The sequence below is a fragment of the Phyllostomus discolor genome, chromosome 6, assembly GCF_004126475.2.
Source record: "Phyllostomus discolor isolate MPI-MPIP mPhyDis1 chromosome 6, mPhyDis1.pri.v3, whole genome shotgun sequence".
In the NCBI taxonomy this organism is placed as follows: domain Eukaryota; kingdom Metazoa; phylum Chordata; class Mammalia; order Chiroptera; family Phyllostomidae; genus Phyllostomus; species Phyllostomus discolor.
In genome coordinates, this window is record NC_040908.2 from 32,019,667 (window position 1) to 32,042,106 (window position 22,440).

General features: G+C 38.0%; 1 protein-coding gene across 34 annotated transcripts in view; it reads right to left on the reverse strand.

Moving 5' to 3' along the window:
• The window catches only part of NRXN1 (neurexin 1), a 1,086,661-nt gene that overhangs the window by 524,888 nt on the left and 539,333 nt on the right, over positions 1–22,440 (reverse strand). For 33 of the 34 annotated variants that reach the window (XM_036030058.1, XM_036030055.1, XM_028514420.2 and 30 more), the window contains 2 exons: positions 12,322–12,495; positions 6,440–6,559 (listed from right to left, as the gene is read on the reverse strand). In XM_036030058.1, the coding sequence (XP_035885951.1) occupies positions 6,440–6,559; positions 12,322–12,495 (294 nt within the window). Of the gene's footprint in view, positions 1–6,439; positions 6,560–7,448; positions 7,499–12,321; positions 12,496–22,440 lie in introns of those variants that run through there. The other variant, XM_036030059.1, reaches the window with a different exon arrangement.

The following is a 22,440-nucleotide window of genomic DNA, read 5'->3' on the forward strand; positions in this document are numbered from 1 at the left end:
TTAAATGCCAGTCATTACTAACGTCTCCAGAAAATTTCGCATCGGCGGGGGGGAGTTCAACAGCACTGAAACTGAATCTACCCTCCATGGGAGAAGCTGTGGGTACAAAGCTAGGCAAGCTGACATCCAAAGCCTTTCTGTGCCAATGACTAGCCATTTCAGCAGAAAAAGCTTATTTAAACACTCTGTGTGAGGTCCTCACTTGTAAATTAAAAACACTATTTTTGAGTATTGACAAGATAAGACTTATAACATTTAAATAGCACACATATATAGTACCTGTTAATTATGTCATTAGCATTAAAATATGTTGGTGTTATCTACATAAAAAATATTTTGTAGTTCTTCTTGTGCACTAGCTAGGTACATCCACAGCAACAAAATATATTAAAACATCTATTTCCCAAAGTCTAAATGAATTATTTTTTTAAATGAATACTCCTTCTTTTAAAATATACCCATGATGATCTGACTCCATAAAGTTGGAGAATTATTTAACATTTACTCTCTTCATATATCTTCTTGATTAATAAATGAATACTAAATTATATATATATATTGTTTAAATTTATTCAGTGTTATATAGGATTCTGAGAATTCACCACGATTAACCTTCTCTTGTTCACAAGGGCTCTCAGTGCCTCATTTCTCAGGAAGTAAAATCCATTTCAAAAGTAAAAGTGAACCTAAAGGCTTCAAATTTCAGAAATTCGCACTACAGATTCAGGTATGCTACTCCTCCCCCCAACTCCCTCCCTCGTCGCCCCCAGCCTGGATTCTGTCCCTGTTGTCTTTGCTAGGACTAGACAGCAAAGTGAGAAACCTGAGCGGAATGCACTCACACATAAAGAACGTCATTCAGGCAGAGACTATGGTCATGGAGCTCTTGGAAACATTATCTAGTGAGAATTAGAACCACTGTAATCTCTTAAGAACAGTCCATCAGGGTGACTGACATAACTTTCTCTCAAGAAAGCCCTGGTCTAGCAGAGCTCTGTTGGGATGTGGCCTCATGACCACATGAATGAGAATGCTGAAGGCCACCTCCCCATTTGCATAAGACCTGAGAAGAAGAGCACCAACATAAGAGCCAAACAGGCCAAGAATATGAGAGAGTACTAGCAGGAGAAAGATATTCAGCTGGGCCTTCCTTTTGATTTCTGGGGCCAAAATGGCACTGTTTATACTGACTCAGAAAGGCCACCTAGTGTCATGTATCATTTAGCTGCTGAGCAATGCAGGGGACTAATCTGGATCTTTCGAATATAGCAACACTCTCCTCCACTGTTTGGGGTGTTTCTCTGCACTTAATTTTCTCATGCAGACACATCTTCAAATTCTGTCATTTGACAGCCCAACTGCAATATGAAAAGACCAGTACTTCTTTTTATGCATCTATTTTTATGATGTCTATTACCAACAAGAGAAGCAAATTTATATAAAATAGAAGAAAGCACTTCTATCACAAAGTACATTTCTCTATCATACCTATGCTTTTCTTTGTCTCTTATTACACTTTTTGGCTCAGTATGAAGAGTCACTTTAATCCTTTATGGTTTAAAATATGTCAGGTCTGATGCAGTCTCCCCATAGATAGTTTTTCTAAGGCATTGCCAGTAAATATTGCCTATGAATTGTTTTAAACAACTTCAGAGCTACCATGTAGAACTGCTAGAATATTCAGGGTTAAGAAGAGTCACCGTACTCACAATGAGGATCTGGTTGTGGATATATTTAATTGCTAAATTTTATTTTATTTTAGTTTTTAAAGAGTTTATTTATTTACTTATTTCAAGCAGAGGGGAAGGGAGGAAGAAAGAGAGGGAGAAATAGCAATGTGTGGTTGCCTTTCCCTCACCCCCTGCTGGGGACCTGATCAGGTCCTCAACACAGGCATGTGCCCTGACTGGGAATCGAACCTGTGACACTTCAGTTCGCAGGCCAGTGCTCAATCCACTGAGATACACCACCCAGGGTAATTGCTAAATTTCATTTAGCCCTAAATGGCAACAGCAGCAAATCTGCTAACAACTTAATACTCCTGGCAGTTCTAAATGGAAGAGAAATGATGTTACTTTGACCCCAAGTATTTTTGTATATGTTCTCATTATTCCTAGTAGTTCTGATATTGATGCTCAGATACTGGATATGAGATAGGATTCTGTTTCAAATAACAATAAAAGGTGGAAAGAAAGCTGAAGATATTTTTAAATGTCATGGTAACAAGGCACAGTCAAATATATTTCATTTTTGTTTCAGTGAACATTTCTAATTCTCATATAAAAGATATAATCTATTCTCAGAAAATCAGAAAGATTTTCTTCTGGCAAAGTTCTGAATTCTGAAAACAGTTTTTTGATGGCAGTGCCCACACCCTCCTACTACCCAAATAACAGCACTATGATGTATTATTCCCTTATGGTAACAGACATCATTGAAGCTGAACTGTAATTTGGCACACAACATTTCTATACTAATGTAACGTGACAATGTTATTATGCTCGCTATTTTCCATGTGATCATAGCCATATTCATCTTCCTCAACCTGACATTAAATTCACTAATATTGTTACATTCTCTTCTGGATCAATGGGTAAGAGCAGAAGAGGATTATTGTAGCCTAATGGTTTGAGGATGGTGTGCATGTGTACAAGGATGTAGAGGTAACGTGTAGATTTTGTATGGTGAATGTAAACTCTGAGACGTTATAGCCAGCAACCAATATGTGAGTATCTCCAAGAGAAAGTTTGCAAATAGCTATAAAATGTGGTATGCACAAAAACTGTCGCTCTAAGATTTTAGAAGAAGAAAAGGTAAGACTCAGCTCAGAAGACCAGGGAAGTCTCCATGGGATGACAAAGTTTAAGTAGAGACTGAAAATGAAAATATATTTCTTCAAGCAGGTATAGCAACAGGAATGTATTGCAAGTGGAATGAGTACATCCCCCAGGGGAGAAAATTAACATAGGCAATGGTGAGGAAAGTGGGAAAGTGTAATGTAGTTCAGAAAGCCTTAAGGGAGATAACTCACAGTAATGTGCCACATGAACAAGGTTCTGCAATAGGCTAAGCATGAAAATGAGAGCTAGGGTCAGACCCTAACTGATGGAGGTTCATGAACTCCTAACTGATGAACTTGGACGGTGTTGTGGGCCACTGAGGTGTACTAGAAATCCTTATACAAGCTTCATTCACCTAGTTACATTGATTTAGTGAGTTGCTATTATCAGCAATTACAAGCAACATGGTACGCAAAACACCAGGCTTAAAAAATAAAGGGCTATTTTCCCTGGGAGAAGCACATAATCCTACAGGGAGATAAGACCAAACATAAGCAACTACAAGGTAGAAAGTGATGGCTGATAAAACAGCATAAACAAAACTCTACAAGTCAGAGGAGGAAAAATACTGCCTCCACTAGGAGAATCAGAAAGGGCTGGCGGTGTTTAAACTAAGGAGAACAGGATGGAAGAAGAAAGCTGGTGCAGAAGAAGACTGATGAACTGGAGGACAAAGAAATAAGCAGTGAAAACTCAAACTGGAGATTACTACAATACCCAGAAAAAGAACATTGGGGTTCTAAACGTGGTATCGACATGAAAGAACTGAGGGGCCGAGTACACTACACTACCACACACACACACTCACACACACAGCAACTGTTTCTGCCAATGAGTAGGTCACTCAACGTGGCAATTTTGCGGGGGCGGGGGAATGGGTTTCACAAACACTTGTCCTGAGAAGAAGACTGACATCATTTTGCCTAAGTGCTTCTTTTCTGAAAGATTCTTTTAAGTTCATTAATTAGTATGATTTATCCAAGATTACACTTATAAGCTAAAAAGTCTTCCCACTTCCCATTGTTGATTATATCTCTAGGCTAGCATAAATAAATGTTTCCAGTTACCCTTACCCACTCCATGAAACTTATCAGAGAGATGACGTTTAGAAAGTCTATGGGAGGTAGGAGGGGTCTCTTTTGCAAGGCAGTATGTCCTTTCCCCAAGTAAGAAGTTTTATTTATTTATTTTTTTTGCTTTCTGTGCAGTTGAAGGTTGCAGTCACAGAATTTATGAATAAATATCTAACTTGAAAATAAAAATTTATTAAGAAATAAATAAAATGAAATGTCCTAAAGGCCTTCATTTTTTTAAAAATCAATCTCCCTACAGAAAAAGAGTTTGTTAAAAATCTCAGGAATCACACTAATTCACTTTGTGCAACTTATAGGGAAACAGTGAGGTATAGAAACAAGGTTTATTTGGATCAATTTAAAAAGTGAAGAAAATGTGCTACTTTTACTGCCATATCAATTGCATGTCCTCAAGGTAACAGTTACTTTTGTACCTTCTACAAATTATAGCTCACATTAAAGTAAGATTTGCTATTAAATATGTATTTGTGCCTTCATATCCTCACCACCAAAACTCCAATGTACAAACCAAGAAACTATTTCACATTTCCAGACAACCCACTAAGAGGTAATGATTTAATCAAAATGCATGTATTCTGAGAGCCCTCCAAAGTAATTTTAATGCTGATTTGTGCAAGAGGCATATCAGGAGACACATTTATTGGATGACATTTACCTTATTTACAAGAAAATAACAAATAGCCTTATCATTGTCACCACCACTACTATCACCCAAGAGCAGCATTCAAATAATTTTCTGTAAAAATGATTTGAAGACAGCACGATACTTAAAGTAGGATCTTGATGTTCCTTTAGGAAATGTCTAGCAGACACACAGAGAAAATTATATTCTTCATACTTAACCGGTATATAAGGATACACAGTCTGACACAACCAAATGGCAAGTGCTTTGTAAAACATAGAGACTGGATTAAGGAAAGTTTGGCAGAGAAAGTTCTTCAGCAAGATGAAAAATATTCTCATGCAAAAGAAAGCTCTCTCAGCGACCACATGTAGTCATATATCTGTCATGATTGAACAGAAGATTACAAATTTGCCATAATAAAAATCATAACAAATTATCAGTCTTCTGGTTGTCCTTGAAAATAAGTGTATGTTATTTTCTGTGGGGCAGGAGCAAATGCAGGAAGTTACTATTCTATGAACATACATACCTGTCTTTATTAAAAGCATCTATATATTACTTGCTTTGCTTTATGTACATGTAAGTATTTATTGAATCTTATGTAAGGTAACTCATATAACTCCAATGGAATTTGTGGGATTTGATCTGTAGAAATACATTGTTTGCAAGTGTGTGATAGCTTGAACACATATTTATTGCTTCAAGTTTACTTATAATTCTATGGGAGATGTCACTGGTAGAATAGAGACTATTTCTCCATCTATGGTGGTGTGATCTTTACAGGTGTCTCTGAAGTACTATTTTACTTTGCATTGGTTGTTGGTTACTCCTGTATTCAATATTTTGGATAGGAAATTTGAAGATAGATGGTGAATTGTACTACATTGCTAGGCAACAACTCAGTTCAACGAAGTGTTACTGTTTGACCCCCATCTTCGACATTGTGATACACATATCTACTGACATGAATAGAGTCTCAAATAGGAAAAAGTCAAAACGAACAAACTCTAGTCTCTCTTTAAATCCACACTCAAGCCCAGTCTTTGCGTGGAAGCCCAAACCTTCAATCATCGCATCACCTACCCCATCATCTGAGAGCTTTCCTTAAATGCTATAGCATTAAAAATATAAAGCATGTACCCTATTTTACAGCCAGGGAGCTTTGCCAGAAATACTTTCTCTATATTGAGAAATGCAGTGTTTTATAGGAAATGCCTTTATCATTTTGATAAAATGCTGCAAATCATGGTCTATTTGAAAGTTAAGAAATAGAACATCATTGTATACACCAGTTAATTTAGCCTCAGAACCCTCACCGCAATCACACAGATAAGGCCCTGGCAGATAATTCATGATATAAGGTGAACACTGCACACTGTTTCTTTGCCGTGCTTATATTGTGAGACCAAAGGGGGAAAAACACCTACAAGTGGCTGAAATATAAGGGGGAGGGCACTTCAAGGACAAAGTTTAGACACGTTTTTAAAGTGAAAGGCAGATGTGGGCTTGAGGAGAGGTAGAGAGAGAGAGAGAAAAAAAAAACATAATGAGACCTGTGAACATTTACTGAAACTACAGCCCTCAAGATGTAATCCTATACAATTAAATATTTCTTTACATAAAGCAATATGTAGTCCTTCAAAATTACAACAGTTGAAAACCAAAGAATTCGCCACCATTATCCTAGCATTTAGCTAACAGCATCCCTGATTAATACTTTAGTTTTGAAATTGTCCTTTCTGTAGAAACGACTGCTTCTCCTGCTTATGACAGTGTAACTTACTCACTGATAATATGAAGGGTCCCAGTTTTCAGACCCTGGATACCAGACAGTAAGAGCAGCAAAGACGAGTATCGGTAGACTGCAGAGAGGCACTTACGGTCATTGCAGAGCGGCCCACTGAAGGAAGTCATACTGCAGTCACAGCTGAAGCCGTCCCACTGCTGCAAGCACACACCTTGGTTGGAACACGAGTCCTCTTGGCAGGTTGTGCTGGGCCCTTCAAAAAAAATCCAAAAGAAACTTGGATTCTTATAAAAAATCCAAAATTGTATTATGCATGAGCTAGGTCACATATAGTAGTTGCCAACACCTCAGATTATATGACCAAACTAATGAAAGTTCTAGTTCACACACCTAAATTAGAAATAGAGAAGCCATAATATGAAGGTTTTCAGAAGTTTCAAATAATAGGACAAAATACATTATAATAGCAAACCAAGCCAACAAATAGTAAAAGCAAGCACATAGCTTCTGGTATGGTCGTGGTAGCCGGTAATCTCATTGAATTGTCAATAATTCTCTATCACCATTTCAATTTTAGAAAAATGCATGGATCTCCTTAACTTCTGACCAATGGATAAGAGACGCCATGAGAAACAGAGATTACAACTTCATGAAATTGAGATAAGATTGGTAAAACTAACTAAAGAGAAGTATGCAAAAATGTCCTAGGTGTTCCAGAAGTTACCCTGCACGAACTATGGATAAAGTCATGATTGTTGGGTGTTTTGGATAGGTATGTTGGCAAGTATCAATTCACATGCTTTGACAATTTCATGCAATTACACGTAAAATGAATAACTGTATAAATGACATGCCCCATTTTAACATACAAGTAAAAAGAATGCTATTCTATTTCTAAAGAATCATAACTAGAACACTGAAAAACAACCAAAGAAAGGATGACCAAAGCACTGAGGGTAACCACTAAACAAACATATTCAAGACTGAAAGCCTTTGTGTAGACTATGCTACGAAATGAGGTTTCTTGCACAATGTTCCAAAAAGGGGAAACATTAAATCTGAACCCAAACAACAGTTACTGCAAAAATGTAAAAACTGTTATTTTGAGGTTTCCACGGTGTAATGTGGGGTTTCAGTCTTGTTTTATACACACAGGGCTATCTACCTTGCAAGTCAGCTTTCATCAATGCAACTTTGTCAGCAAAATTAAAAAAAAAAGCAAAATATATTAAATGTTAGTAAGCAATACTGAAATGGGGCAAACACAGAAGAATGTTCAGATTCAAAAAGCATGCTGCTGTAAAGAGGGAAAGAAATGCTATGTAAAGCAAATAAATCAATACCAACAGCCATAAATTTTAAGCCAAAAATGAGAAAGCAGCAATTTATTAGAATTCTGCAATACATGAGGATATCTATATATATATAAAATGGTTAACTGAGCTGATGGCATGTAATGAAGGAAAGTTAAAAGGGCTTCTGTCATTTTCCCTCTCTTGGATAGATATGAGTGCATTACCAAAGTGACAGTGTGGCTTATTTGGAACCCCCAGCACCATTTGTCATGTAGAGATACACTGTGGTCATTAGCAGGGCAATTATCTCTTTCCATGGTTTTCCCTCTGGATCTTTTGTATCTTGCTTGCAATTACAACTTAAAACTTACAATGCCAGCCATTCATGCCAACAGCTGAACCTTAGAGTGACAACAAACTATCAAAATATATATGTTTGAAGTAAATGAAAGAATAAAGGGTGGAAGGAACAAATCTTTACAAAATTATAATGTGAAATTTTTATCTTTGCTCTTACCAAGTTGGGCGTATATGGCCTAAGGATTTTGGAGTTAGGTCTGCATTTTCTCTACCTTCATAATTGTCTTTAACTCTTGTAAACTGCCCTGTGGATATTTATCACAGTAGAACCTCACTAATAAAGACTAACTTAGGGAAGGGTGAAAATGGAATGCTGTCCAGCCCAAATAGCTTTAGAGTAAACATTAAAAATATTTTGTAGTAAATACAATGATAGGGTTTATGCAAATATCAAAACAGACATCGGCCTAATCAGATGCTATTAGCAGTCAGTCCATTTGGGGTACATACTTCAGTGAATAAATGAGATTCATCCAAAATTAGCCTTTGTAAAAATTAATGTTTTTGCAAAATGTCTGTTTAAACATGCCCCATACAATCATATCTTTATCACAATTTTCTTAGTAAAGGTACTCATAAAAAGTTATTGGATTTAGCCTAGCCTATGTGAATTTTCACAAGTTTAAAAACCATAATAGTGCAAGCACTAATTATATAAGATTGGTACAGTAGTAATAATAGTTAATTATTAATGACAACTGTTATCAATAATAATAATCTCTCAGGCCTGAAGAGATGTAAGAGTTTGTCTCACCTACTGATTGCATCAAATAAGTAAGCATCACTGACTTGCTTAGTTTTCATTGCTCTTCCAGTCTGTGAGAGGTAAGTGGTCTAACAATCTTTATCCCATGGCATTAGTAACTGAAAATAATTATTGTGTGTTAAAAAGGACAAGAAGGAGGAAGACGAGGGGGAGGGGAAGAAGAAGAGCCTCTTAAAGCAATATTCCTTAGCAAATTCCTTCCTGGGATAAGCACAGGGTCAAGGAGCCATGCAAGCCAAGTCTGGGTCAGGGGTTGTTTTATCAGCACATAGCTGCCCCCTGATGTGCCCAGCAGAAGAAAAGAGCAAGAGCAAAAACTGATGAAAAGCCAGATTTTTATTTTTGCAGAAATTATCAGGAATACAATTGCAAAATAATGCTAAAGTCTAAAAATGGTAAAACTACAACCCTAATAAGTAATCTTCCCATATTGTGGGAACAGCAACTCAGGGTACCTGCCAACCTTTATGTGAACATAAAGACATGCTTTATTACTATTTTTTTCATTATCACAATAGTCTTTCTATGTTCAGGTACTACAACAGAATGCATGCCTATGCCTGACAAGACACATTTTTCAAGGTGCTCCCTTTGTGGAATGATATTAAACATTGACAGGCATTTGCATGAGACAAAGCCCAGAATTTATTTTTCCCTTTAGTTATATAATGTCCATTTTATTTTATCACAGAATAAAATTGGAAACAAGCCACAAGGACATTTGTATTAGGTGGTTAAAAATAAGCATATATCTGAAAAGGAAAGAAAAGTGAAGGTAAAACTATAATCTCTGGAAACCAAAGAAACAATGGCTAAACGTGGTTAGATGTGTGGGCTTTCGCATAAGGCATGCTGGGTTTCAAAGCTCCCATCATCCACCTACTAGCTGTGTGACCTTAGGAAGGTCACTTTGCATCTCTGAGGCTCAACCTACTTATCTAACAAAAATCTGTGATACCTAATTTACAGAGTTTTGAGGATTAAATAAAACAGCATATGTAAACTTAATGTCACCAGTGGTTAATCAATGGTAGCTTTCATAATTAAGTGTTTCTGTCACTTAAAACGTAGTTTGAGGCTGAATGTTATGAATCTACACAAAGAATGTTGGAATAAAATAATTTTTTCACTGACTCCATGTATGGAAGTTAACCTGACTCAGCACTGAGCTGAACTGAGCCTGATTACTGGTGGATTACTAGTGCCCCTTTCCACACTGCAAGCAGGAAAATGCCATCTCAAGCAGTAGTTTTCAAAGTGTGGTCCTCACAACAACAGTATCAGCTTCATTCAGCAACTTGCTATAAATGTAAATTCTACAGCCCTGTCCTAGATCTACCAAATCAGAAACCCTGAGGAGAGTGTCCAGTAATTGAGTTTTACCAATTATACAAGCATTTCTGACACTGGCTGAACTTTGAGAAACATTTATCCACAGAGATTTGTCAGCTTTCACCTCCAGCCAATGTGTTGTATAAGTAAAATGAGCCATTACCAATCAAAACTAGGTAGAAATGAAAAGCAGCAAGGGAATACTTAGGGAAGACCAAGAGCTTTTTACATGAAAAGGGCTTAGAGATTTATAAATCTTTGGGAGTAGGAATGGAAAACATGGACAACATATTTGGTGATGTCAAATTTAAACTATTTCTATTAATGTGAACATTTAGTGATTCCAATGTGATTTGGATACAAAATTTTCAAAATAATATTTAGAGAGAGAATTTATTAAGTATTTAGAATATGATCACTATTCCTAAAAATATGTATATCTTATAATTACATCTATGACAGGTATATCTGAGTTTATTTCTAGAAATCACAAAGGATAGAAATAATCATAAATTAAAAGTTGTTAGTATTGATGTTGGAATTAAAAACTGAGGAAAGTATAAATGCAGAAAGGCATGAACTTGGTGATATTCTAAGAAAAAAAGAATGGTGGTAAAAGAGGGTGAGCATTATTAAAATTCAGATATTAAAGCATCCTAGATGAGGTAAGGGAGGAATCAATGTGTTAATTTACTGAATGATTTCAAATGGTCAAACAGATGTTTAAGATTTTCCAAGAGTATGTAAAAGTAGCCACCTTGACTAAATTGCTCATTAGATTATGTTGGAAAAAACACCAAATATCATTTCTACTAATACTCTTTTTCCACACATCTTCCTCTCATTAGTTTTCCCTTCCACCCACCCACTCACATCACATGCCAATGGTGGGGGATCCCGTGTACGTGTGTGGTTTTCTATCTTGTGTGTGTTTAGTTGTGAATGCGTCTGTCTGCTTCTGCTGTTGTTTATAGGTGAGTAGTCATTTACCAAGCAACTTGTAGAAGGGTCTATAGTACATTTTTTAAATGTACATATTCTCACGAATTAGACCACCTCCAAGAATAACATTCATATATCTGTCCACTAGAGGGAATTTCTTTACTTAACAATTTCATTTCCTTTGCTAAATTTATAATAGGAGAAAACAGTTTCTCTTTGTTTACAAAAGTGTGTTATACCAAAATGTGAAATAAAACAAATGCAATGATGACATTAAAATGAATTTGACAGAGATGTCCATTAAATAGCCTCTGGCAGGTTTAAAATATAGTTTGAATTTCACCTGACTCCTCAGGGTAATATATGTTGCAGAGAGAAAAACTGTATTTTCAAATAAAAAAAGTTTCCATGTACTTGGGTAATTGCTAAATCTAATGGCAGTATTTTGGCTAAAAGGAAATAATTGATAATCCCCTGGGGGGTAGGAATTTACATGTCTTTCTTTGCTTCTCCCAGATGCACTTTTCTTATGAATCTGAACTTTTCAAAATGGCCCAAACTGTGTTCAACATTAAAGGGGAAGCAGCAACACTTTCAGAACCACAAAATTCAAGATAATATGATTAAATTACATTTATGGAGGGAGAATTGGCTCAAATAATCTGAGGTGTTGAAGTGAAAATTATCTAAAATGGAAGTAGCAATCAAGAAGTACTCTTACAGATCTTAGTCTGATAGAAAGCACAAAAGAACAGGAAGGTACTGAACACATTTCTGAAGTATGGAATATTAGCCTTGAGTAATAGAAGAAACCAATTTTTGCTAAAACAAACTGATAATATATATACAGTGCTGCTGGGTAGATACAAACCAAATAGTAATTTGAGAATAGTATCTACATTTTATTCTCTTGTTTTATACTATTGAATGTATATTTCAAAAAACAGGCCCAAACTGGTTAACACTTGCTGGAATTAATATATTTTTCTAGTCTAAATAGGCTGTCTATTTAATGTAATAAAGCAGGCATTGAAGAACTGATTAACACACTAATTGCATAAACTAGAGACTGCAAAGAAGCAGAAAATAACAAGAACCACGGATATAGTTCCTGCTAGACCTCATGCATCAGGGTGGGCTTGCAAACAGTCCAGAAAGTTTAAGATTTATGGGATGAAAAGTTAAGAACGTGAATGAGGATTTCTAAGTCCTACGTGGAGTTTGATCAGTTGGCAGAAATGACTTTTGTTGGCTAAAGAGAGCGGTTCTCATTTAGAGGTGGAATTGGAATTCTTAGAGTGTGATATCAAAATCTAGTACCTTCACATCCTCTTTCAATCTGTCCGTTGCAGAAAAGGGCATCTGAGATGAGGTCTGGAAGCCGTCCATTTAAATCAACTGATGCCAGGCAGCCTTGAAAGCCCTCCTTGGCATGGACCAGTTTCGGCAAGGATTTGTATGTTTCTTTTGCCACTCCTCCTATATACAAGTCACCTGTGGGAAGATCAAAGTTTTGATTAGAAAAGTAAATTCAAACATACAGTAGGACAGGGAAAAAATAGTAAGGTTTACTTTTCATTAAATTAATTGAAAAGCTAAATTTATAACTAGATATTTTCCTAAAACCACAAAACAATAAAAGTGTTTGAAGAATACATGAGCACTAGAAGAAGTTTCTAGAAGCTATTCCCACAAAGAATGAAATGTGTTCCATATGATGTGGCCATGTAGAAGGAGCATGGACCATGAAATTGCATATCCCTACAGTGAAATCTGAGCCTGAGCCTGGATATTTCCAAACCTGTGACTTCAATGATGGTTTCCCCCCGGCTTCTGTTTCTCCGGTCATCAGTAGCATCATTTCCAAAATAGGAATAATAAAACCTATTCCATGGGGTTATGTTAGAAATTAGATAAAATATAGGAAGCTTCCTATATTTTAAAGATATGTAAAAATACATTAAAATATATATGATATTTTATAGTAAAATATGTAGCAGACATGCGATAGTTGTTATTATCAAATCTACTTTCTACTTCGACAAGTCTGGGTCTTTCATTCAGTTAGAAGTTCAACAAATTCTCTCTGGGGTCTAAAATTACTTTTGCTACTGTGGTTAAGCCCATTATCCTTGCTCATAATCTATCTTATTCAGTAACTCACTCCCACAATAGTTTGGATATACCTGAACATTGAGTCCTTTTTCAGGTATTTCTTTTTTAGATAAAGTTATACCACTTTGAATTCTTTATGTTGCACTCTGTTATCAACTAATTTCCCCCCCAATTTTATTGCAGTTTCTAAGAGAACACCTTTGTCGTCTTTATGCCTCTAAGCTATGAGTCACTACTTTCAAAAATAAATTGCAATACATGTTTGATTCTGTTTTCCATCATAGATTATTCACCATATCTAAATGACATTGAGTAGATGTCATTAATGGGATATAGTCCATTAAATAATTAATCCATGCAGAACATAAGGAAGGTGAGCCCCCAATTCCATAATACATTGCCCCCGTTTACAAGTTCTGCTAAACATACTTTGTTTAGCTACTTCTCTTTTTATTGTCACTTGAATTTTCTTTCTCACATTAACGATTCTAACTTTCATGTCACTTGATACCTCTTCCACATTTTAACACATACCCCCTACACTCCTAGTGTTTATCTAGACCTCTTTGTGTTGTCTTCATGGGACTTGGGAACAATGAGAACTGACTGACACTGTTGCTGATGCTCTTGCTGTTTGTTTTGCCATAAGTAATAAAATCCTTGGTCTCTGACCCAGAAATCTCATGTCTTCTGCTAGCATCCATGATACAGTAACAAGCTAACCTATCAGCTTATAGGTAGAGTAAAATCAATCCACAGGTATAATAGCCTTGAATTATACTGATGAGTACACTGAGCTTGCTGAAAGTCATGTAACCATAACAACTAAGAACTTAGGTCCCTGACCTACTAAGGCTCTAAGTATTACACTAGGATATCTCATTAATTCACATAATTTGTACTGAAGGTAAGCACCACCTCTTAAACAACAGAAAACACCTACTGACTATTAACTACAAATATTAAAAGATAGCATATTCTTGGTTTGATATGGAATTCTATTTTTGAAATACCTAATTTTTTCTACATATTTTCTTTCTCTCCTTAGAGTTCCTTTTCTTATATTCCAAGCCATTGTGCTTTAGTTGCCTCAGAAAAGGGATATGAATCATACACTAAATATATAACATTATCTTCTTATATTTGAGTCTTAAAAGCCAAGAATTTTAGAGGAGTGAAACAGATAGAATATACAAGCAGTTACATAAGACTAAAGCTCCCCTGCCTCCCCTGTGGGTAAGCAGGACAGAAAGTGAGAGAAAACATGTGAACATAGTCATTGGTAAATGCCCAAAAGAAGACATAGTGCTCTAATTTGAGGGCTGAGCCGCAGGGGATGATAAAATCTCAGGTAGGCTTATGGGGTCATGTTGATCTTTGTGCATTTCCTCAAGACAGCCCAGAAGTGACAGTGAGATCCTTTAGAAGGAATGGCTGCTTTGTAAATTTAGACAAGCTGAGAGTTTGGGCAGGCTCACAGAACTTCCCATACTCCACTGTGGTGTGGGAGAAACAGAACAGTTCCCCGAGCGGCACAAAAATAAGCAGAAACTGACTGACCTGAAGGGGTTATGCATGCAAGAATGAAGGTGCTGGTTAGCAATTCAGTGGGCACCTGAGCTATAAATATACAATATCCAAGATCAGCTCCTGCACAATCTCTCTCTACCTCCCCCAAAATTGGTGCACTGGGAAGTCCCCCACACCAATTAATTCAGACACAATCCCAGGGAAATAAAGAAACTAAAATTGCCTGAGATTATACTTTCCCTAACTCAAAAAATCAGAGCTCAAAGTAGAAACCAAGGTGAGTTACAAAAAAATAAAGTTAGATTTCTTGCACATCTGAGATTGTGGGCTGAGATTTATACTGTTACATTTCAAATGTCAAGGCAAGGAAATGCTCCCTCCATTCATTTATTAAACTAAATTTGTTAGAAAAATTCAGCTCTCCTCCAGACCTAAGAAATGCAGTTGAATAAAGAATTCTTGGCACTGCTTCAGACAGAGAACTTAGTACTGGTCAGGGATGAGACACCATATGATAACCAGCCTGGTTCTTTATGATGATAACCTCCTGAAGGAGAAAGACTATCTGTTTTAGATTCTCCCACAGTGCCTAGCACTGGGCTACCTGGACAGTGGGCACTCAGATATTGTCAGCCACCTGAGGGATTGAGGTCACAGTACAAAAGAAGAAAGAATGGCAAGGCAACATATGGGAGAGAGCTAATTCTAAAATGCATTTACCTCCTTTCCTCACTTCCTGCCACAATCCTTTCTTCCTGTTAGCAAACGTACTTGTTGAACAACTTTTAAAACTTATTAAAGAAAAGTAGTAAGCCTTCCCATGTGTTTTTAAAGAGCGGAAAATATTGATCCAAGCTGCGCATGATACAAGCCTCAAACATACCAAGGTGGAGCCTGGGGTTGTACGTAGGGGCATCACTCTCATTTTCATTACTGAACCTGCACTTAGCACCACCACCTAATATTGTCTTCATAAACTCTTCATAGAGCAGATAGTGGTCTGATGGCCCCTGCTGGGTTGCCATACCGAGAGAACAAAGAAAACCCTTAAGTGGCCTGAGACCTGTTGCAGCATTAGCACTTCATCAAAGACACCATTTCTCCTTTTGATCCTTGGGGTGGTAGAGAGTAAATGACCCATTAGCACTAATGGAATCTTGTAGGCAACATCCTGTGCACGGGGAAGAGGATATGCTTTTTAACAACCCTCCTGTGAGCAAAAGCCAGGATGGGCATCTAGTAAGAGTCAGTTTCCTATAGACTGGAAGCCATCCTGTTACCCTTTCTTCAAACTATGAGTGCTTTTTATTCAGATTCTTTAAGCAGATTACATCTGCAATTGACAAGACAACAATAGAGGTGGGGCATTTTTAGCAGAAGATGCAGAGGACCTGTGTAAATATAGCCAGATAACCTTAAACTTTTGGGGAGTGGGTTTTTTTTAAAACCTCAAGAATACCCTTATCTTTAGCACTAGTGCATATGTGTATATGAATGATCTAAGGTGATAGGTATAGCACAAGTATCCGTTCCCTGGTAGTCGGGCAGTAATGAGTAGGGAATAGTGCACAGGCTTTTTAGTTAGATCTACTACAAATCCTGGCTCTGCCATGCACTGATTGTCTCAGCGTAGGCATATTGTCACATAACTTCTTTAAAAGTCAGATTTTTCATCAGTGGAGTAGTTAACAATGCCTACCTATGAGGATTATAAAGAATGTGTGTAAGCATTGAGAGATAGCATGCATTCAGCCCATCAGTGCTACTGGTGTGGTTGTGTTGGTATGTCTGGTAAGGAGTATACATTGGTAAGGTATCTCATTCTATGTCACACGCACTGAGATACAGAAGAGGCAATCCAGGTTGTCCCCTTGTTTCTAGTGCAATCGGAGTGTCAAGATGTCAAATTTACATGTCTTATTTTACTTGATTTAGTTTGCAGTAATCTCTGTACTAGAAGTGTCTTGTACTTTGTTATAAGCAGCTCAAGAGGCTCTGTTGGCATTTTCAGTTTGGAACCCAGCAGCATTGAAACTGGTAACATAAGCAGGACAGTTGCTTGATAAGTATCTCCTTATCTGATATAAACAGATTAAGAAACACAAAAATGATATGAAGTCCAAGGGTCAGTTGCAAACTTCATGCTAAATAAGCCTTATAAGATCTGAGAAATAAAAGGCTTTTATGGATTTTGATTGTAGAGTAGAGCATTATGGGAGAGTTATGACCAGAAGAAAATATAGGATACATTATGCTGTAATGACATAAATATTGGTGGCAGGCATGGAAAACAGCGCAGGTGCACAATGAAGACAAAATGAATCAGCATTCAGAAAAGAGCATAAAGGGCCAGACTTGGCTGAAAGGGAGAATTTTTCAAAGGGTCCCTGGTAATACTGTTGGATAAGTAAAATCAAAGGAAAGGCTTGTGTAACACAATGGAATTTATGACTACTGATTTCAAACAAAACAAAGAAATTTTTTTAAAATATAAACCATGCCAACTAGGAAATGAAATTTGAAGCAGCAGTAATTTAGAAAGAAGAAATAAAATTATACATTTAATATTAACCTCATGGAATTTGAGTAGGAATACTCTATAGAAATCGGATGGTGTAAACTGGGTGCTTAGGGGAGAAGTGGTGGGCTGTGAGGCGTGGCTTGGGAGCCATCAGCGAAAAATAGATGAAGTGTTGTAAGAGGTTTTCTCTTAAAAACGGAGCATAAGGCAATTAGAGCAAGGACTCCAAGGTCTGCCTTACAGCAGCAGAAAGCAAGCATCAAGGTATAATTAGTTCTTTGACTCAGCTTTCCTGTTTATTCACATGGGTTTTTTTGGTGGCTCTTAAACATCTCACTTTCATTCCAATTTAAAAAGAACATGCATAAAAAGGACAACTGCTTTGTAGATTTGGATAGCTAAAACTCTAAGGAAACTTAAGGAGGCTCCCACAATTTCTTATGAGAGGTATTTGGGGCGGGAGGTGGGGGGAGCTGAAGTAATGCACATTGCTTTGCTTTAGTTTCGGCTGGATTTGAGAAAGTACAATTCTAGAGTCTTTTGACAAGAGAGGATTGGACTTGGGACAGTAAATTTTGGGGCCAAACTTTTCTCTCCAACCTTGTGATGGGCTAGAAGAAAAATTACACTTAGGCTGGAATAGCTTCTGAGAGTTCTTCTGCAGGGAAGACACATTCTGTTACTCCAGGAACAAGCTCTGCCCCCACCTCCGTATCATCGTTAGTTTTAATCTTTCGCTGCACAGCCACGTGCGAATATCTGCATGTCAGATCTGGACCGTATACCTTCATACAGTGTTTCCTTGGGAGGCAAATGGAATCTAAACCACTTTTTAGCAAAGGCGTGCCCTGTTAGATAGAAGAAAAATCATCTATAATCCTTGAGGGACAGTCATTTATTTACTTAAGGTTTTGGGGTCTTTTTTTGTTTTTTTTCTAAGAAGAAAGACAAGGTCACTACTTCCTGTGATTGCTTCAGTAAATGATATTCAGGTACTGAAAGTAAAAACATGGGGAGTTATTAAAATTTCTGCAACACATTTGAGATTAAAGGCAGACAAATGGAAATTTTTATAATAAACCACTAATAAACCACGCATGATAATGAAAAGCAAACACTACCCAAGACCACGTCTGAGTTTAAAGCACACCAACATTCAAAGCTGAAGTCAAAGTTGGCAATTCAAGTAGATGTTTTGTTCTGAGATACCAGACCTGTGCCCTTGATAGATTTCTATGAAAAAAAAAGGTCAGGTTAATTTTAGACACTCCTTGATGCTCAGTAGTGACCAGTTTGATTTATTAGTTATCTCCTTTTATACCTTGGTCTTCCTTGGTATGCTAAGGGCTTAATCCTAGAGCAACCTGTTTTTCCTTTTGTAGGAAATGCCTGTGAGTCCTTATTTTTAGGCCTGTCCTGGCTTTCTAAGTTTAGTCTAAAATGAAACCATCATCTTTCCCCTTGCTGGAGAACTATGTCTAGACTTCCCTGTTTTAGAGCAATCATATTTCTAGTCTCCCTGTTACAAAAAATGAGATTTCAAAATCATTTTTAACTTCATTCTGTATCTCACACCTTACATTCAAACTATTGCCAATTCTTCGGACATTTGTCTCTCCCTTTTCATTTCCTTTTCCAGTCCTTGTCTCCCTTTCCCCGTGTACACCTTTCATGCAATAACTCATTTTCTGCGGTCCCTGCCTCTATCCGTCCCCCTCATCAACACCATATCAGTCTCCCCACTGTGGCTGATTTCTTCAATACCTCCCTCTCTCTTCTAAATAAAGCCTAAAGTTACCAATGTTCAAGATTTTGAATTACCCAGCTTTAGTAACTTTCCCTAAACTTTGAACAATCTTTCTCCAAAGACTTCTGCCTGGCAGAGAGTTAAGAAAACATCAGTCCTCTCTCTCTGTATCCTACTCTTTAGTCAAACTGTATTTTTCATCATTTTTGCTACACTGCATGTCCATGTCATTCCACCATGAAGGCCTTTCCTCGTCCAATGTTCCATTTCAAAGTGCCACCCAAACTGGGGGGCTCAACGAAGGTTTCTCCCTGCCGGTGCATTCATTTCCCCAGTCATAAGCAGCTATGATCTTTGAATTCCCCATTACATTTGAACCTTCTTCTGATAATTACCATTTCTTCCCTAGCTCTTTGTGTGGATGTTTTATCTTCCATCATTCTGTCGGTTCCTAGAGAAATGATTATGAATCAAGCATCTCTATATTCCCATTTTCACTTAGTAGGGAGTCAACAATTACTTGCTCACTTACTGAATAAATGGATAAATTAGCATGCTGTATTCAATAAATAATCACTTAAACAAGAAGGTTGTAGTGGAGATTTTTTATGGCTGCACCACTCTTATTTATCCTTGGTTCCCTCCTCTCGAGGAATAATGAATGAAGTTAATTGTGGGGGAAATGTTTCTTCTACTGACCCCCTTCTTGAACATCCATCTCATTTGTTAAGAAAATTCCATGCAGTGGCATTTCCCCCCAGTCTCATAGAGTAATTCATGAGCAGTTTTAACTGGCATATATTGAATTTATTTGTAGGTAGAGGCAGGCAAAGATAGAAGTACAGAAACAGTTTATGGTATCAGTGTGTGATAAAGGAGAACCTCTTTATGAGTTGTCTTTCGCAGTTAAAATAAGTACCAATATCTTATTGGGAAACAGAATTCCAGCCTACTCTGGCCCTCTACTGCATTCTATCTCTGACCATTCCGTCACTCTCTGTGTCGCCCCATCTACAAATATGACCTAACTCAGGTGCCTCCCCATAGGTGCAGTTTGCACTGTGGACACTTTACATTATTTCTCCAGACTCTTCTCTGTCACCTTAGCACAGAGCAAAGCAAGCATATACTGTGTGTGGCCACAGAACAGAGCCAAACTAACCGCAGGAAACCCTGATGCTCTGCCCCAGTAAAACCTGTTCACCCCGATCCGCACTCCTGTGGGTTTTTAGAGGCCTCACTCCATGTGGCAACCACTCAGAGGCTTCTGGGATTAGACTCCTTCTAGCGTGTTACAACTACCTCTTAGTTCCTTGCCAACCACAGATATTCCTTATCCCACAGGTTTCCACATCCAATAGTATACTGTTTTTTTTTTCTAAAAATACTTTGAATTTTCCAAAAATCACTGACAACTGACAACTGAATTTAAATATATAGAGCCCTGTTTGAGTGAGAGAGGGTCTCCTCTCTGCTTTGACTTCTTGGTAACCAGTGACAAGCACTGCCATGGCCAAAACCAGAAGAGGCAGCTCTGACTTTATTATTACAACAGTAACTGGCATTGACACAGTACCCTAAACTTTACTCAATTTACACCTGTACATGTATTGTTTCATTTGGATTCTGCCTGGTTGTAACAGGGTACAGCCAAGAGGGAGGCCCCAAATAGGAATTTGTAATGGAGTGCAGAACTCAAGGTGTCCAAGAAATATCAGAAAAATATATATAGGGTGTCCTCACTCCCACAAGTCTGAGCTGGGGGAATTGGACATATGAAGCAGGGCCATTCAGAGCTGTTTTGTACAGCAACAGCTTTGCAGCTAACTCTGGCATGGTCATTTAATATATCTATAACCTTTAACTGGTTTCGTGGATATGCTAAATAGCTGCGGCCATGCTTTGAGCCAGGGGCCAAGCATGTAACTGGGAGACAATGCCCCCTAGTTATAGCACCTGCGTGAGAGCTTGGAGATGATTAACTCCATGCCATGGGGCCACACCTGCCCAGACTCACTATGGCAGCCCAGTAAAGCTGGAAGAATATGGGAATGCTGGCAGATGCAATTGATTGTAGGAGGAGTTAGAAATGGGGCTGCAGAGGAAGACTGGCTTGGGGATTTAAACCCAGGTATGGCAGCCATGTGGGGAGAACCATGCGGCTTCGGCAGAGAAGGGATGCCATGGCTTTGGGGTGCTCCCTTTTGCCACGTGGCTTAGGAAGCAGGAGAGACTTTGCCTGGGAGAAAAGGGGTGAAAGGACTCTTGCTTGTGAGCCATGAGAAGGAGCCACATGACTTTGGATTAACTGGAGATCATGGTGGCGACCAGGAGCCCGAATCATGGGCTTCTTCTTATCCTAAGATGTGGTACCCCAGACTGGGCTGAGGGAGAAGGACTGTGAGTGTTTGTGGGTACTCTAAAGAACTTTAGTCTATATAACTTTTAAATAAATAATAATTCCTTTCTTTTCACCAATTTCTGGCATTGAGAGATGTCTTTCCTCTGGTGGTGGCCAAAGCAAACCTAGTACAGGGGAGGAACCCCTGAAGAAAAAGGGGGGTCCTTTATATTGTTCAGCACCCCCACCCCAGTCTGTTCTGTAACATGGTGAGCCATAAAACAAGCAAAAGCTATGAACCTATGTCACTGATGAAGACACTATGGCTCAAGACTGCAATTCCAGAAAATGGCAAGGCTCATCCAAGCCCCAGTCCCCCGAGACTATGCTAATCTTCACTTAATCTACACTGGTTTACACACCATACATTCCAAGTTGCAAGTGGCCAGTTTGTAGAGCTCCACTATTCCAAAATACAAGACCTTTTTGTGGTATCTTGATTGGTGGGGGAAAGTAACAAGAAATACTAGCAGAAGTCTGGGCAAATTACACAGATCCCTGGGACAATAGGGAGCACATTTGCCTGCTGAGTAATCTCTTAAAGACAAAGTCAATTTGCTTCCACAGTCATCAATGTTAAGTATCAGAATTCTGACAAATAGGTAGAATTCTCAAGACTCCCAAATATGATTGTTAGATATGGCGGCTACTTTTCAATTGCCTCCCACAAAGAGGTAAGTAGGGCACCTGCGTTCATCCTTTGCCCAACCTAATACCTGTGTGTGAACAAGCGTGGACTCCAATCTGGTTGGAGTTCAGACCTTAGTGTTTGCCTGTAGGGGGACTTTGGGAGATAATATTGACATTATGTTTCTGGACAGGACAGAGAAATGCTTTCGATATTCTGAAATTCCTGTTTCTAGCCCGTATTTTTGGAATAAAATTGCCCAAGAAGGAGAACATTTTTAAAAGTATGATTATAAAACTCAAGAATATGAAGACAGATTTTGTTTGTGTGTTTGGCCAACGTACTGTGAGGGGAAGCTGGTGGGCATGTTAAATGGGAAATAATAAAACGAAATTGCTGTGGAGGTGTATGTGGTAATCCGTCTTCTTTTCCACCCACTGTGACAGCGACACTGTGGCAGACGGGGCAGGAGTCCGGGCCTCTCAGTTCTCTCCTAG